This window comes from Strix aluco, chromosome W (assembly GCF_031877795.1).
Source record: "Strix aluco isolate bStrAlu1 chromosome W, bStrAlu1.hap1, whole genome shotgun sequence".
Lineage (NCBI taxonomy): Eukaryota > Metazoa > Chordata > Aves > Strigiformes > Strigidae > Strix > Strix aluco.
The window spans coordinates 14,827,205-14,844,349 of record NC_133970.1 but is presented as its reverse complement, the minus strand read 5'-3'; the positions used below and the strand labels follow the sequence as shown (position 1 = coordinate 14,844,349).

Genomic DNA, 17,145 nt, shown 5'->3' with positions numbered 1-17,145 from the left:
CCTGGGCACACTGCTGGCTCATGTTCAGCTGGCTGTCAATCAACACCCCCAGGTCCCTCTCTGACTGGCAGCTCTCCAGCCACTCCTCCCCAAGCCTGTAGCACTGCTGGGGGTTGTTGTGGCCCAAGTGCAGCACCCGGCATTTGGCCTTATTGAACCTCATACAGTTGGCCTTGGCCCATCGCTCCAGCCTGTCCAGGTCTCTCTGCAGAGCCTCCCTGCCCTCGAGCAGATCAACACTCCCACCCAGCTTGGTGTCATCTGCAAACTTACTGAGGGTGCACTCAATCCCCTCGTCTAGTTCATCAATAAAGATGTTAAACAGGAGTGGCCCCAAAACCGAGCCCTGGGGGACACCACTCGTGACCGGCCGCCAACCAGATTTAACTCCGTTCACCACAACTCTTTGGGCCCGGCCAGCCAGCCAGTTTTTTACCCAGCAAAGCGTGTGCCCATCCAAGCCTCGAGCAGCCAGTTTTGCCAGGAGAATGCTGTGGGAAACGGTGTCAAAGGCCTTACTGAAGTCAAGGTAGACAACATCCACAGCCTTTCCCTCATCCAATAAGCAGGTTACTTTGTTGTAGAAGGAGATCAGGTTTGTCAAGCAGGACCTGCCTTTCATAAACCCATGCTGACTGGGCCTGATCATCTGGTTGTCCCTCATATGTTGTGTGATGGTACTCAGGATGAGCTGCTCCATCAGCTTCCCAGGCACCGAAGTCAAGCTGACAGGCCTGTAATTTCCCGGATCATCCTTCCGACCCTTCTTATAGATGGGTGTCACATTGGCCAGTTTCCAATCTGTCGGGACCTCCCCGGTCAGCCAGGACTGCTGGTAAATGATGGAGAGTGGCTTGGCGAGCACCCCAGCCAGCTCCTTCAGCACCCTCGGGTGTATCCCATCCGGTCCCATAGACTTGTGCGTGTCCATGTGATGCAGTAGGTTATGTGTATATATAGTACATATATATGTATACTGTATATATAACATACACAGCTTTTTGTTCCTTTGGGGAGGAAAAGGTAGAAAAGGTAGAAAAAGTGTTCCTCCTCACATAAGTCTCTAATTTTTTTTTCTGAAAAAAAACATAGACATTGATTTTTTTCTTCCCTTTTTGATTAAAGGCAAGACATTTTAGAATACATGATGTGAGAACAGAGAGATTTGTTGCCCTTTAGAAACAAACAAAAACCCCACACAAACCATTTAATGCAAAAGCTGTTCTCTCAAATGTCTGCTGAGGTTTCCCAAGTAGTGTTACAAAAGCTTGCAGGTAGTTTTACAAAATCTGTATCCTTTCAATTAGATTTCCTTTTCTTAGTTGATTGATTAGTGGAAGCAGCAAAAACTTAACTCTTTGCATTAGAGCAGAGAAGTTGTAAGAATTTTTATATATAAATGAATGTCATAAATGACAAAATAGATTTTTTGCTTTAGAAACACCAAAAGATTCTCTCTGTCACTTAGAAATATTCAAACATCAGATAAAGTAACATTGTGCTGGTTTTAATGAGGGAGGGCAGGAAACACAGCATATACATACAAACAGCAGGGAATGGGTTGCCCCAAGAAGCACTTCTATCAGTAATGGGATAAAATTTCTTAAATATGAAAAGTTCTCCTCACAGGAAGCATAGACCTGCCTTATAAGAAATAGTGACCAGTGGCATGGGATTGTTGCTTAGATTATTATGTGACTATTTACTAAGTAAAATACATATGAAGAGATGAAACTTGTGTTTCTCTACTTTTGTGTGTATGTGTTCAAGATTTCTCAGTGATCAAAGGTAATCAACTAACAGCACATTTAGTATTATCCAGGAAAGCAAAATCTATCCCATTCTCATTCTGATAAAAAAGAGAGACTATATAGTCCGGTATTATATCTTAAGTCCTTTCCTCAATGCCAAAAAATTGAACATCGAAGAGGTTACCTGCTCTGTTATCAAGCTGTTTTAAAAATGTTTATTGAATATTGTCTTTTTTAGTACATTTCTAAACATAATTAGTTCCAAAATTATACAGTAGATTTTTATAATACACTGTCAATTCTTACTACTACGAGCTGCAGCCCATTATAATTGATTTTTTTTTCAAATAGCAGGCAATATCAAGTCTATATTTAAAAAAAGTACTTGGAGATCATTCCAGACATTACCTGCTTTAAATAACAAAAAAGGAAGACACAAAAAAGATTTTAAGTGTAAATTGTACCCATTTTTTCCCCTACACAATAATATAATAATTTATATTTGTACTTTTTAAAATATTGGAAGTATTTTAAGATGTAGATTATGTGAAAATCTATTTTAGGGTATCTATTTGATAAAAACATTTGAACTGTCATCAGTTAATCTCTCAAGAAGCCATGTGATTATGCCATATTGCACTTCATTAAGCAGCACACATTTAACGCATGCATTGCTGTATTTCATCTATATGCAGAGAAGTACTCATATATGCACATGAGGGTGGCCTAACCACAGCATCTAACTTGACTCTTAAGTTTACAGTAATCAACTTAAACTCCCTTTATAGTTAACAGAAAAAACAGGTATCCCTAAAGGAAGGCTTATCTCATCCTAAAAATAGGCACATAATAGGTCATACAGACTGTGTTCTGGAAAGGTCTGTTTCTCTATATTGACCATTGAAAGAGCATCAGGATGATTTTTAACCACTTTGAAGTTAGGTAAGATGACTCCCACCCTTATGAACATTTTAGTTTCTAGTAAAATAGATAGAACTTTTGGATTTAGAGATGTTATAGTGGGGGTCTGCTACAGGCCACCTGACCAGGAAGACCGAGCAGATGAGATGATAGACAGAAAGGAGCAGCCTCACATTCACAAGCCCTGGTCCTCATGGGGGACCTCAATCACCCCGATATCTGTTAAAGGGACAACACAGCAGGGCATAAGCAATCCAGGAGGTTCCTGGAATGCGTTGATGATAACTTCCTTCTCCAAGTGATAGAGGAGCTATGCTGGACCTTGTTCTCACCAACAAGGAGGGGCTGGTGGGGAGTGTGAAGCTCAAGGGCAGCCTTGGCTGCAGTGACCATGAAATGGTGAAGTTCAAGATCCTTAGGGCAGCAAGGAGGGTGCACAAGCTCACTACCCTGGACTTGAGGGGAGCAGTCTTTGGCCTCTTCAGGGATCTGCTTGGCAAAGTAGCATGGGATAAAGCCCTGGAGGGAAGAGGGGCCCAAGAAAGCTGGTTAATATTCAAGGATCACCTCCTCCAAGCTCAGGAGAGATGCATCCTGACAAAGAGGAAGTCAGGTAAGAATGCCAGGAGGCCTGCATGGATGAACAAGGAGCTCCTGGACAAGCTCAAACACAAAAAGGAAGCCTACAGAGGGTGGAAGCAAGGACAGGTAGCCTGGGAGGAATACAGATAAATTGTCCAAGCAGACAGGGATCAGGTTAGGAAGGCCAAAGCCCTGATGGAATTAAATCTGGCCAGGGATGTCAAGGACAACAAGAAAAGCTTCTACAGATACATTGGTGATAAAAGGAAGACTAGGGGAAATGTGGGCCCTCTCCGGAAGGAAAAGGGACACTTGGTTACCTGGGATATGGAGAAGGCTGAGGTACTCAATTACTTTTTCGCCTCAGTCTTCACTGGCATGGGCTCCAGACACACCGCCCAAGTCACAGAAGGCAAAGGCGGGGACTGGGAGAATGAACACTGCCCACTGTAGGAGAAGATCAGGTCTGAGACCATCTAAGGAACCTGAAGGTGCACAAGTCCATGGGACCTGATGAGATGCATCCGCAGGTCCTGAGGGAACTGGCAGATGAAGTGGCTAAGTCACTATCCATCATATTTGAGAAGTCACAGCAGTCCGACGAAGTTCCTGCTGACTGGAATAGGGGAAACATAATCCCTGTTTTTAAAAAGGGAAAAAAGGAAGAGCCAGGGAACTACAGGCCACTGAGTCTCACCTCTGTGCCCGGCAAGATCATGGAGCGGATCCTCCTGGAAACTATGCTAGAGCACGTGGAAAATAAGGAGGTGATTGGTGACAGCCAACATGGCTTCACTAAGGGCAAATCGTGCCTGACAAATTTGGTGGTCTTCTATGATGGGGTTACGGCGTTGGTGGATAAGGGAAGAGCAACTGATGTCATCTACCTGGACTTGTGCAAAGCATTTGACACTGTCCTGCACAACATCCTTGTCTCTAAATTGGAGAGACATGGATTTGACGGGTGGACCACTCGGCGGATAAGGAATTGGCTGGATGGTCGCACTCAAAGAGTTGCGGTCAATGGCTTGATGTCCAAGGGGAGACCAGTGATGAATGGCGTTCCTCAGGGGTTGGTATTGGGACCAGTGCTGTTTAACATGTTTGTTGGTGACACTGACAATGGGATTGAGTGCACCCTCAGCAAGTTTCCCAACGACACCAAGTTGAGTGGTGCGGTCAACACGCTGGAGGGGAGGGATGCCATTCAGAGGGATCTTGACAGGCTTGAGAGGTGGGCCCGTGCAAACCTCATGAAGTTCAAAAAGGCCAAGTGCAAGGTCCTGCACATGGGTCAGGGCAATCCCAAGCACAAATACAGGCTGGGCGATGAGTGGATTGAGAGTAGCCCTGCAGAGAAGGACTTGGGGGTATTACAGAATCACAGAATCATCAAGGTTGGAAAGGACCTTGAAGATCATCTAGTCCAACCGTTAACCTAGCACTGACAGTTCCCAACTACACCATATCCCCAAGCGCCATGTCAACCCGCCTCTTAAACACCTCCAGAGATGGGGACTCCACCACCTCCCTGGGCAGCCCATTCCAACGCCTAACAACCTGTTCTGGAAAGAAATACTTCCTAATATCTAGTCTAAACCTTCCCTGGCGCAACTTGAGGCCATTACCTCTTGTCCTATTATTATTACTTGGTTGAAGAGACTCATCCCCAGCTCTCTGCAACCTCCTTTCAGGTAGTTGTAGAGGGCAATGAGGTCTCCCCTCAGCCTCCTCTTCTCCAGACTAAACAACCCCAGTTCCCTCAGCCGCTCCTCGTACAACATGTGCTCCAGGCCCTTCACCAGCTTCGTTGCCCTTCTCTGGACACGCTTGAGTCATTCAATGTCCTTTTTGTAGTGAGGGGCCCAAAACTGAACACAGTCATCGAGGTGCAGCCTCACCAGTGCCAAGTACAGGGGTAAGATCACTTCCCTGTCCCTGCTGGCCACGCTATTTCTGATACAAGCCAGGATGCCATTGGCCTTCTTGGCCACCTGGGCACACTGCTGGCTCATGTTTAGCCGGCTGTCAATCAACACCCTCAGGTCCCTCTTTGACTGGCAGCTCTCCAGCCACTCCTCCCCAAGCCTGTAGCGCTGCTGGGGGTTGTTGTGGCCCAAGTGCAGAACCCAGCATTTGGCCTTATTGAAACTCCTCCAGTTGGCCTTAGCCCATCGCTCCAGCCTCTCCAGGTCTCTCTGCAGAGCCTCCCTACCCTCGAGCAGATCAACACTCCCACCCAACTTGGTGTCATCTGCAAACTTACTGAGGGTGCACTTGATCCCCTTGTCCAGATCATCAATAAAGATGTTAAACAGGAGTGGCCCCAAAACCGAGCCCTGGGGGACACCACTCGTGACCGGCCGCCAACTGGATTTAACTCCGTTCACCACAACTCTTTGGGCCCGGCCAGCCAGACAGTTTTTTACCCAGCAAAGCATGCAATCATCCAAGCCTCGAGCAGCCAGTTTTGCCAGGGGAAAATGGATGGAAAACTGACTATGAGCCAGCAATGTGTGCTCTCAGCCCAGAAAGCCAACCGTATCCTGGGATGCATCAAGAGAAGTGTGGCCAGCAGATTGAGGGAGGTGATCCTCTCCCTCTACTCCACTCTCGTGAGACCCCACCTGGAGTACTGTGTTCAGCTCTGGGGCCCCCAACACAAGAAGGACATAGACCTGTTGAAGTGGGTCCAGAGGAGGGCCACAAAGATGATCAGGGGGCCGGAGCACCTCCCCTATGAGGACAGGCTGAGAGAGCTGGGATTGTTCAGCCTAGAGAAGAGAAGGCTCTAGGGAGACCTTATAGCGGCCTTCCAGTACTTAAAGGGGGCCTACAGGAAAGATGGGGAGGGACTTTTTATCAGGGAGTGTAGCAATAGGACAAGGGGTAACAGTTTTAAACTGAAAGAGGGTAGATTTAGATTAGATATAAGGAAGAAATTCTTTCCTGTGAGGGTGGTGAGGCACTGGAACTGGTTGCCCAGAAAAGTTGTGGATTCCCCCTCCCTGGAAGTGTTCAAGGCCAGGTTGGACGGGGATTTGAGCAACCTGATCTAGTGGAAGGTGTCCCTGCCCGTGGCAGGGGGGTTGGATCTAGATGATCTTTCAGGTCCCTTCCAACCCAAACCATTCTATGATTCTATGATTCACAATCGAAAAGCAAATAAACTCCCCTGTATTATATCTCTCAGTGTTGACCATCTTCACTCTATCCTCATGCACATTCCCCCCCTGCCAATGAAGTGCTTTGTTATTTTACAAACTCATCCCTTTGCAAGTATGCCAGCCGCAACTGCTACATTTAAAATTGTGATCAACCATTTAATTCACTAATTTTGAATATTTTTTGACAGAAGCCACCTTTCCAAATTTCAAAGTAATGGAAATCAGCAATCTGTGACTAGTGACCATCTGCAACAAACTGTATAGCAAGAATAAATAAAAAAAAAATTAGTAACCAGAACATGTGACCTACAATATAATGTGTTTTCACAAACATTAAAGTTACTTTTGCAAGAAGTATTGCAAAACCTATTTTTAAGCCTAAATTCATGTTTAGCAGGTTGTGACCGATAATCTGTCTTTAGAAAAAAACCCCAAACCTTCAACATTTTTGTTTTGCAAAATCTTTTGTTACTCCTCTTCACGTACTGGAAACTGTTCAGTGTGCACAGGCTATCACCATGAAAAGCCATCAATCAACTAACTCTGTATCCCATATCCTTTCAAAAATATTAAGTAGAGGGCAGGTGGTACAGCAGGTCTTCTAACTGCTGCCTCTAAGAAACATATTGTCATTGAATCTTCCTGAAAGTATAAAGCAATTAAATACTTTATTGTTCTGTTCTGCTAAAACAATAAGAGTTCTCTATACTGAAACTATCTGCATTGCCAACTGTGAGGTAACCAAGAATAGTCTATACTGCAGTCAGAAGGAAAGAGGGGGACACATGCAGACATTCCTCCTCTAGCTTTACACTGACTAGGTTAGGTTGATCAGTCAGTACCAATGCAGATACAGAAGCTTGGAGTTCAGCATGGGCTGCCACTTGAACATTTACCCAATCTGACAGATGAATTCTGCATCTTTCACTGAAGTATCTGCTAATGCACCTGCACAAATATTTCTGCACATTAAATATATTTAAAGCTAGCTTAGTTGTGCCTAGCAGAATTGCCATCAAGGTAATGCTGATATACTCTAAACATGGAACTCAAGTACTAAACTAATGTATTACTCCTTTTACATTAAAATTCTGTTAAAACACAAATGTATGGACTAGTTTCCTGTTTGGAATTTTTTTCTGAGTATCTACACTACCAACATAAAAAAGCCACCTAGTGGGTTACTGCACTGAAACAAAACATCTACCCCTAGAAGACATGGTCAAAAAAAATTCCAATCCATCATCACTTCTATAAGCTTCTTTTGGTTGTTTTGTCAGCCAAGTCTCTAGTACAATCCAATACCTCTTAAATATATAGCCGTGAAACAGGGAAAAGCATCTGTCACCAAAACACAAAACTGTTCTAGAATTAATTCTTGACATATCACATTGGTTTCCTTAAATTTAAAAAATGGGGGTGTACTCCTTTTGACTGGGATAGAGTTAATTTTCTTCATAGTAGCTGGTATGGGGCTATGTTTTGGATTTGTGCTGGAAACAGTGTTGATAACACAGGGATGTTTTAGTTATTGCTGAGCAGTGCTTACACAGCATTGTCTTCCTTGCTTTGCTTTGCTTGGGCACGCAGCTTTTGCTTTACCTATTAAACTGTCTTTATCTCAACCCATGAGTTTTCTCACCTTTACCCTTCCAATTCTCCTCCCCATCCCACTGTGAGGGGAGTGATCGAGCGGCTGCATGGTGCTTAGTTGCCATCCAGGGTTAAACCACGACAGGGGAGCAACCAAATATTTCAACAATTTATGATGAATCATTTCTGGTCTTGACATACTGAATTAGTAAATAGTTGTATGCTTTTAAGTATTTTCAGTATCCCAGAGGCCCAATGTTGAAACACAAGAATGAACCAGATTTCTTCTGAAACCTCTTTTCACTTGCCTAGGTTACAGTGATCACAAGAATTGTTTCAATATTGTTTCATTAATACTTCTATATACCACCAATATACCACTCCTTGCACCAACACCCCCCAAAAAAAAAAACTGTAATGCCCAGAATAAGTTATGTTAACATATTTAGAGATGCTAACTCTCTAATACAAAGTTCAGTTTAGACCGTGCTCCCTGATACTGCAGTCTTCTGCATTGTCACTAACCCCTCAAACTGGACAGGACTAAACTACTTCATCCCATCTGCCCAGGAACCACACAAACATTTAAGCAGGCCCTATTCCATATTAGGAAGCAGTGATTTCACAAGGATTTCACAAACCCACCTACTCTGTGGAGAAACCTCCAATAAAAACAAGGTCTCTCTCATGCCACAGAAAAAACAGTAAATAAAAGTTGTAGGAAGTGGCAGAAAACCAGTTCCGCCATTTATTTCCTTTGTATAACTATTAAATGACTGTTCAACTACCTATTAATGGATAAGTAATTATATTTTCCATTGTATTCTCTCTTTCAAACTGCACAAAAACATAGCCTTTTTTTTGAAGTAATTCACTAAAAACCCTAGAATTTAGAGTCCACTGTTTGACAAAGCATTCAAAACAAAAGGTAACACTTTTTATACAGGTTTCAAATTTCCCAGAATTATTTGTGAAGGCTTTCCCAAATTTGTGTATGTTTTTAGAAATGCCACATGAATTTTAAACTTTGAGTTCTCTATTCTTCCTCTTACCCCAACAAACTACCAGAATTTCTGAAGAATTTTCCTTCTGAAGTATATTGTCTGCTACCAAAAACTCAAAAGAATATTGGTCCCTTGGCCAATACAAAAATCACACGTGCTCAGGTAAAGAAATGGTAAATCATGCAGTTAACTGTTCACAGTTTATTAAATAAAACTTAGCTTTTGGCATATGATCTTTTGATTTTAATACTATTCTGTATGATCTTACAGCTCAGAAATGTCATGCCAATATACACACTAAATTTAGTTTTGACCTAGCACAACTTGTCCTCTTATAGTGAAAAAATATTTGCTTCTGACAATGGACAAAAATCACTTGTCCATCTCCACAGAAGACCTTACACTTAAAATCCCATATATAATTATGGGATTTGATAATCTACATGAAGATATTTAAGGTGTGAAGCATGCTTCCTGCCAATGTCTCAAATTATCTTGTGGCTTCCTGTATGTCTCATAAATTCTAATGTATAGAAACTGCAATATTTCCTCTCTGCCATACTTCCCTTTCAGTCCTTTAAGAAAGCTAGTAAGAAAATATAGGCCAACGTGCTTCTAACATGCAGGATACTAGCTCTGTTTCCATCTTATCCAGATGCAAATGGGCAATTGGATCTCAGATGTTTGAGCCAGATTAGGACAAGGCTGAAAATACTGATTTAGGCTCAATTCATATAAAAAAGGTAGGTCAAAAAGAAAGAATTGGGAAAAGACCCTAAAACCTATTTGCATTTTCACAGTACTCAGACAGAAAAAGCTTGCACAGCCATGCATCTCGATTCTTTTAGATTTCTGTGTTTGGTTTTGCTTCTGAATTGATGACCAAATTAAAGCAGTGATTAGGAGTACATTTAAATACCACTCTAAGAATGGAATGTTGCAGTCTATTTTCCTACATAATCCATGCCAATATACAATTCACAACTTTGTCACCTAGAGTTGCAATTACTGTAGTATTATTTAAATTGGTTACACCCAATATTTATTTGAAAGATGAAGCAAATACAGGGCATTGTCATCAGTAAATTTAAGAGTGTATTATGGTTATACTATCTGAAAATTGTTTTTCCATTAATTATATTGACCTCCCTCTCATTCTCAAAATGGGTGTTGAAGGTGTTGGCTTGCATCTCTGATTTCTTAAGTAGCAGTTGCTTCTCTCTCTCTCTCTCTCCTTCCCTCTGCCACAATTAAACTAGAAATCCTGACTTCATCCAACCAAATAAAATAAAGGCTGCTTAGTAACATAGCTATAACATCATTAAAGGTATGCAAGAGCCAGACACTAATTTTCCTGTCACCACCTGGTAGGTTAGAAAACCACCTTTTGGACTGTGGATCTGTCTGCTGACAGATAAGAGTCAATGGAGAAATAATTGGTCTGGAGGCAAGCTACTGCCAGTCAGTTATTTCATAATGCAAGTTAACTCCTCCATCTAAGTTCTTACTCATTAAAAGGAAAATTCTTGATATCATTTATACTCCAGGCTACGTGGATAAGGTATTACTGTCCTTATTGTAAAGGCAGCACACACTTCAATAATTATCAAGTACAGACAAGCTTTAAGCATATCCAGAACTGTCAGTAAAAACTAACCAGAGTTCAAGGGGTTTACGTGACATCACTAGCTAGTGCTAACACCAAAAAAGATCACAATAAGAATCTCTATGGAAGAGGAGATATTTCCACAGAGGAATCAATTTTGAATATTCAAGTGCTATATTAAGCACTAACTTAGCACTTTATCTGGTTATTAGCTGTTCAGGGAGCAGAGCAGTTGCACAAATACATTTTTGAACTCACATCTCCATAACCTACTTCCTTCCAGGTCCTTATTACATTGCTTTATCACCTCTCAAATCTTTAAAAGGCAACTTTCCTCCCCAAAGAGTAAGTCTGGATTGGTCTCGGAAAACCAGCTAATTACTACACAAGCATCAATGTCCAGTACTGCTTTCTCCAGTACATCACAGCTGCTTCTTTTTATGATTTGATATTGCTTGTTTCCTTCAGTTTCAGAGGGGAGTTCAGCTTTTCACAGAACTTTGAAAACATAGTACCACCTCAGCTTCTACAACTGTCTACACATTTTATTTTCACATAAACTTCATTATAAGTAACTTGAAGTTCTTCTAAAAATATAAATTCATGCATGCATCTTTTGCAATAAATGATTGTATACAGTATTGTACTATTCAGCTAAGGAAGCATCAGACTAAACATATCAAAACCAAAAAGTGTGCAGTAAATTGCATGCTCCTCCCAACGTTTACTTTCTGGTACAAAAATCTCTTGCTGATTGCCCAGCTAGGCAAAACCAAATTAGTTTACAACCATTACAGATGAGCAGTAACTTTTTGTTCACATACAGAAGATGCTTTCCATAAATAGTCTGGTCTTAATAATTAAAAGGCACATCATCAAAATGATGGTAATCAGCTCCTTCAATCTCAGGTGTGAAATTGTTCTTTATTTTTCCCTTGTCATTTCTGTTATTCACCAAGTGCAACAACAAAAAAGTAGTTAAAAGGGCACAGCAAAAAATATATTTTCTACATTCCTATTATGTAATCAAAATTTTAAAAAACCTTGTAGATAAAAAATTCAGTTATCTCATGCAAGGTTGGACTTTTAATATCCATCCCATGAACAAAAAAAATCCATGAAGGGTCTTAACAATACCCAGAGATATTTCCTTTAATAGTGAAATTGGTTTATGGTGAGGAGAGGAGGAAGAAGATGCACACTTGAAGAAGTTGGGTACTGAAAGATATAACACAGATCTGTTAATCTTAACATTTTTCCTACAACTCACATCACACAGCAGAAAGCATTATTGAATTGTCTAAGTCAGCTGTTCATAACTAGAGAGTTGTGTGAATAATGGATATCTCAGTTTAGGCATTAAACCAAAAGAATGCTGGTGTGTGGGAGGGGAAATTTCAGAATAGCTCTAAGTAACATGAAAATATTTTTTAGCCCAATGAAAATGGTCAACTGCAAAACACTTATTTTAAAAAGGACAAGAGCAAAGTATTTCAACTTCAGCGTGGAAAGGAAAACCAAAATTAAAAAAAGTTTTGCTACACTCATTTGATTCACAGATACTTTTAGTCCCTTGAAGTGTCACATTTTGGTTTTTTATTAAAACACCACCTGCCCTCATGTTGTTCATTGCTGAAGTATACGCATGTTACCAGATATACACATTTCAGCATGCACTGTTATTACAAAAATCCTCATGTTTCTGTCCTCCATAAGTGCAAAAATTTTTTTTACAAGGCCTTGTAGGCACCCATACAATCAGTGTATGAGTGTCTACACAAAAGCCAATCGGTCTCAATTTATGATTATATAAACATATACTGTCTGAAGTATACCCAATTACTGTCTGAAGTATACCCAGTTTCCCAATTAAGAAAATACATACCTGAGAGCTAGGCTCAGTCACCATACAGAGGGTGGGACTAACCCATGGAGACAGGGACAGCCCAGCTTCCTCCCTATCCCAAAGCACAGAGCCTGAATTAAATGCAGCAGCAGTAATGTGAACAGAAGCAGCTACAAAGCCCTCATTCTGTTGTATCCCAACAAATCTGTCTCCTATTGCTCTCAAATTCTACTGCAAGTAATTCTACTTGCTAAATAAGTTTGCCCTGAGAGATAAAGTTCAAGTTCAGGTTCCTCTCATGAGAAACCTTCAGGAGAACAGGCCTGAAGAGAGACATCCAGTTGAAACTCATTATAAGGCAGAACACAGTATGGTATATGAGCAATCTTATGCTTAAAAGAGGTGAAACAACAAAGATGGCTGCAAGGAAAAAAAAAGACGAGTACCTCACCAGAACTGAAAGCAGCAACTTTTCTTTTTCATTCTCCTTCCTTCTCTGCCAAATAAGTAATCAGATAAACTAGATCAGCACGAATGAACAAGGTGAGACAGCTGCAAACTAGATGGGCAAAACAGCAATGAGCAGTCTTCCAAAATAGCTTGTTAGGAAAAAAATCTCATTCCCTAACTATTGTACCAATTAGTTTTTATAGTATGAAATTGTATGAACTTTCTTGAGAGAGATATATATAGTTTACACTGTATACTGCATAGTCATGCTTAAGTCAGCATAACTAAAAGGACCCCAGCTCATTGCAAGGAGGAGAAGGACAGCTCCCACCTTGAATAATAAAGGATACCTCTGGACTACGGTGATCACATCAGCATCCTATCCCCTCTAACACCTCTGTGAAACCCTCCCATTAGCTGGCATCATAGATAAGTAACTGTAGCAAGACTGACTCTAGGATGTCTAGATCAAGAAAGAAGCAGATGGATGATGATGCAATAGAATTATAGTTGCTTTGCAAAACAGTAGCACCCATGTGTTAAGTAGGGATTGGTCAAATCATGTTGTACCTGAATGCTTGAAAGGTATAAGAACCCTGTGTAAAACCACATTTGGGGTGCCTCAATTTGAATGGGACACCTCATGCGCATGAATAAAGAACTGCTCTTGTAATTTTATACTTTGCATCCTAGCCTCTCTCCTGTCTGCACGGGCCAGTTGCGAAATTTTCCTAACACTTGGTGGCCATATGCACCAGAGGTCAAATATCTAGGGAACAGTTTCATGCAGCTCTAATCAATTATTAAATGTGCTTAGTCTTGGTTTTTACAAGTGCGTTTAAAACCAGTATTTCACAGTAGTTGTGGAACTATATTTTGCATCAAACAACACAATAAACTTGTCACCAAATTGCAAAAACTTCAAAGTTTCTTCACTTGTTAAAATTAATCAGAATCCATTCCTTTGGATTCAGCAGGGACTAAGTAAACACTCATGCCCAGATTCTCTGTTTACCTTACAAAGCTTTCATGTGCACAGTGGGAAAATCTACATACATATATACATATATCAATTATATACAGGAGAAAAGGAAGCATGTCTCAGAACGTCTTGCCATTGCTAATTCACTTCAAGCAGAAGGAAAAAGTAAGATGTCAGGGTTACAGGGCTATCCAAACAAAGGAGACAATGTTTTATAAATATTGTCTGCTAGAACCTTTGAATCCTATGTTTTTGTCTCTGGTCTTGGGCCTGCCCTGACAACTAGCTTGGAGAGATCTTCTCCACTGGGAATACTGGGTGAAGAAGTCTGGTCCCCAAGCCCCTGCAGGTGCATCTGCAGAGAATGCTGTGGAAGCTCTGAAGTGGTGTATGGACAGGATACAACAGCTTGAGTCACAGTATACACAGGAACTGGGATTGTTACTGGGTGAGATATGGGAGAAGACTCAAGCCTTGATAGAGCAACTCTGTTGTTGTGTAGAGGCTGTAGAAAGGACAGGCTCTGCTTCACCTCCCTCAGTCACTCTCACAGTAAAACAGTTCCTGATGTTCAGACAGAACCTCCTGTGTTTCACTTTGTGCCCATTGCTTCTTGTCCTGTCACTGGGCAACACTGAAAAGAGCCTGGCTCTGTCTTCTTTGCACCCTCCCTTCAGGTATTTGTATACACTGATGACATCTCCCCTGAGCCTTCTCTTCTCTTGGCTAAACAGTCCCAGCTCTCTCAGCCTTTCCTCATAGGAGTGATGCTCCCGTCCTTTCATCATCTTTGTGGCCCTTCTCTGGACTCTCTCCAGTATGTCCAGTACTGTCTTGTACTGGGGAGCCCAGAACTGGACATAGGACTCCAGGTGTGGCCTCACAAGCGCTGAATAAAGTGGAAGGATCACCTCCCTTGACTTGCTGGCAATACTTTGTCAATGCAGCCCAGGATACCATTCACCTTCTTCGCAGCAAGGGCACTTTGCTGGCTCATGTTCAACTTGGTGTCCACCAGGACCCCCAGGTCCTTTTCTGCCAAGCTGCTTTCCACCATGTGTACTGGTGCATGGGGGTTATCCCTCCTCAGGTGCAGGACTTGGCACTTCCCCTTGTTGAACTGCATGAGGTTCCTGTCAGCCCATTTCTCCAGCCTGTTGAGGTCCCGCTGGATGGCAGCATGACCCCCTGGTGTATCAGCCACTTCTCCCAGTTTGGTGTCATCAGCAAACTGGCTGGGGGCACACTCTGCCCCATCATCCAGATCATTAATGAAGATGTTGAACAGGACTGGACCCAGTATTGACTCCTGGGGTACACCACTAGTCACTGGCTTCCAACTAGACTTTGCACTGCTACTGATCACCATCCTCCGGGCCCGGCCATTCAGCCAGTTTTCAGTCCACCTCACCATCTGCTCATCCAGCCCATACATCAACAGCTTCTCTATGAGGATATTATGGAAGATGGGGTCAAAGGCCTTCCTGAAGTCCAGGTAGACAATATCCACTGCTCTCCCCTCATCTACCAAGCCAGGCATTTCATCATAGAAGGTTATCAGGTTGGTCAAGCAAGACTTCCCCTTGGTGAAGCCATGCTGACTACTGGTGATTTTCTTGTCCTTCATATGCCTGGAAATGGTTTCCAGGATTAGTTATTCCATCATCTTCCCAGAGACTGAGGTGAAGCTGACCGGCCTGTAGTTCCCTGGGTCCTCCTTCTTGCCCTTCTCGAAGACAGGAGTGACATTTGCTTTCTTCCAGTCTTTGGCCACTTCTCCCAACTGCCATGATCAATCAAAGATAATAAAAAGTGGCCTAGCAATGACATCTGCCAGCTCCCTCAGCAGTCATGGGTGCATCCCATCAGGGCTCATGGACTTATGCATGTCCAGTTTGCTTAAGTATTCCCTGACCTGATCCTCTTCCACCAAGGGTACATCTTCCTTGCTCCAGTCTTTCCTTCTGGTCTCTTGGGCCTGGGATTCCTGAAGGCTGGTCTTCCTGGTAAAGACTAAGGCAAAGGTGGTGATAAATATATATTTATTTATTTTGCAAATCAACAATACACAGATTTCTATGAATTGAAAAATGATGTAAGCTATTTGGAACAGATAGAATTATTTTCAAAGACAGTAAAGGATACACTGCAAAGGCCAAGACAAGCAGACACCACACTACACTGATATTCATTTCTTGTGAGGGCTTCATGATACTGCAATAGGCTTCAGTCACCACATACACAACTGTAGCTGCAACAGTGAAATCCACCAGCCACTGATATTCAGGAAAATAATGCAATGCTGAAAAATACAAGTTTACAAATCTTAAAAGGACAATGATATTTTTAAGGCAATTACCGACATATACAAAAAGGGATGACAATTAAAAATTATTTTCAAATAATTGAGGTCTAGATCCAATCTAGATTCAGATTATCCAAGTTAAGAGACACTTATTTTTTTCACTCAGCAACCTCTCCTTTTAACCTGAACTTCACTCTTCACCTCTGTTGCTTGATACTGGATTATCACTCAGTAATTTATAAGCTTACAAGATTTTACTTTTTATCATCTCAGCTTTTATGCATTAACCTCCTAACTTAACTTAAAAAATCATGGCTAATTTAGATCTCAAAATCAAGATAAAAAATGGTTATCCACTGAAGGCTAGCTACAATTCTAGGTAAGAGCTTTGATTCTCTGATTAAGATTAAAAGCTCATTGACAATCATTTAATGTACTATATATAATTGCTTCCCCTTTTTCTTTAAAAAACCCAAACTTAAAACATCGATGGTTTGTTCTTCAAGATTTTGATAAAATATCTTGTATAGCAATAACTCATTGTGTAAATGCCATCCTAAACATTCTGGGGAACATACTGTGTTCTGTGCAGGTTGGGTGATTTAAAAAGAGAGTGCTTTTCTTTCTCCCATAGATGCTGGGAACTGCAAAGAACAATTGTTGACAATGAAGTCCAGTCTACCCCCCTGTATTGGGTTTGCACAGCAAGGTTTTGGTAGGGGGCGGGCTACAGGAGTGGCTTCTGTGAGAAGTTGATAGAAGTTGCCCCCATGTCCGATAGAGCCAATGCCAGCCAGCTCCAAGATGGACCCACCACTGGCCAAAGATGAGCCAATCAGCAATGGTGGTAGCACCTCTGTGATAACATATTTAAGAAGGGAAAAAAACTGCCACGCAACAGCAGTTGGGAGAGAGAAGTGAGAATATGCTAGAGAAAA

General features: G+C 41.8%; 1 protein-coding gene across 5 annotated transcripts in view; it reads right to left on the bottom strand.

The window, feature by feature from the left end:
- LOC141917661 (transmembrane protein 161B-like) overlaps window positions 1-17,145 on the bottom strand; it is a 106,210-nt gene that overhangs the window by 14,132 nt on the left and 74,933 nt on the right. For 4 of the 5 annotated variants that reach the window (XM_074811031.1, XM_074811034.1, XM_074811033.1 and 1 more), the window contains one exon: window positions 16,048-16,204. In XM_074811031.1, coding sequence (XP_074667132.1) covers window positions 16,048-16,204 — 157 coding nt within the window. Of the gene's footprint in view, window positions 1-16,047; window positions 16,228-17,145 lie in introns of all 5 variants that reach the window. The other variant, XM_074811035.1, reaches the window with a different exon arrangement.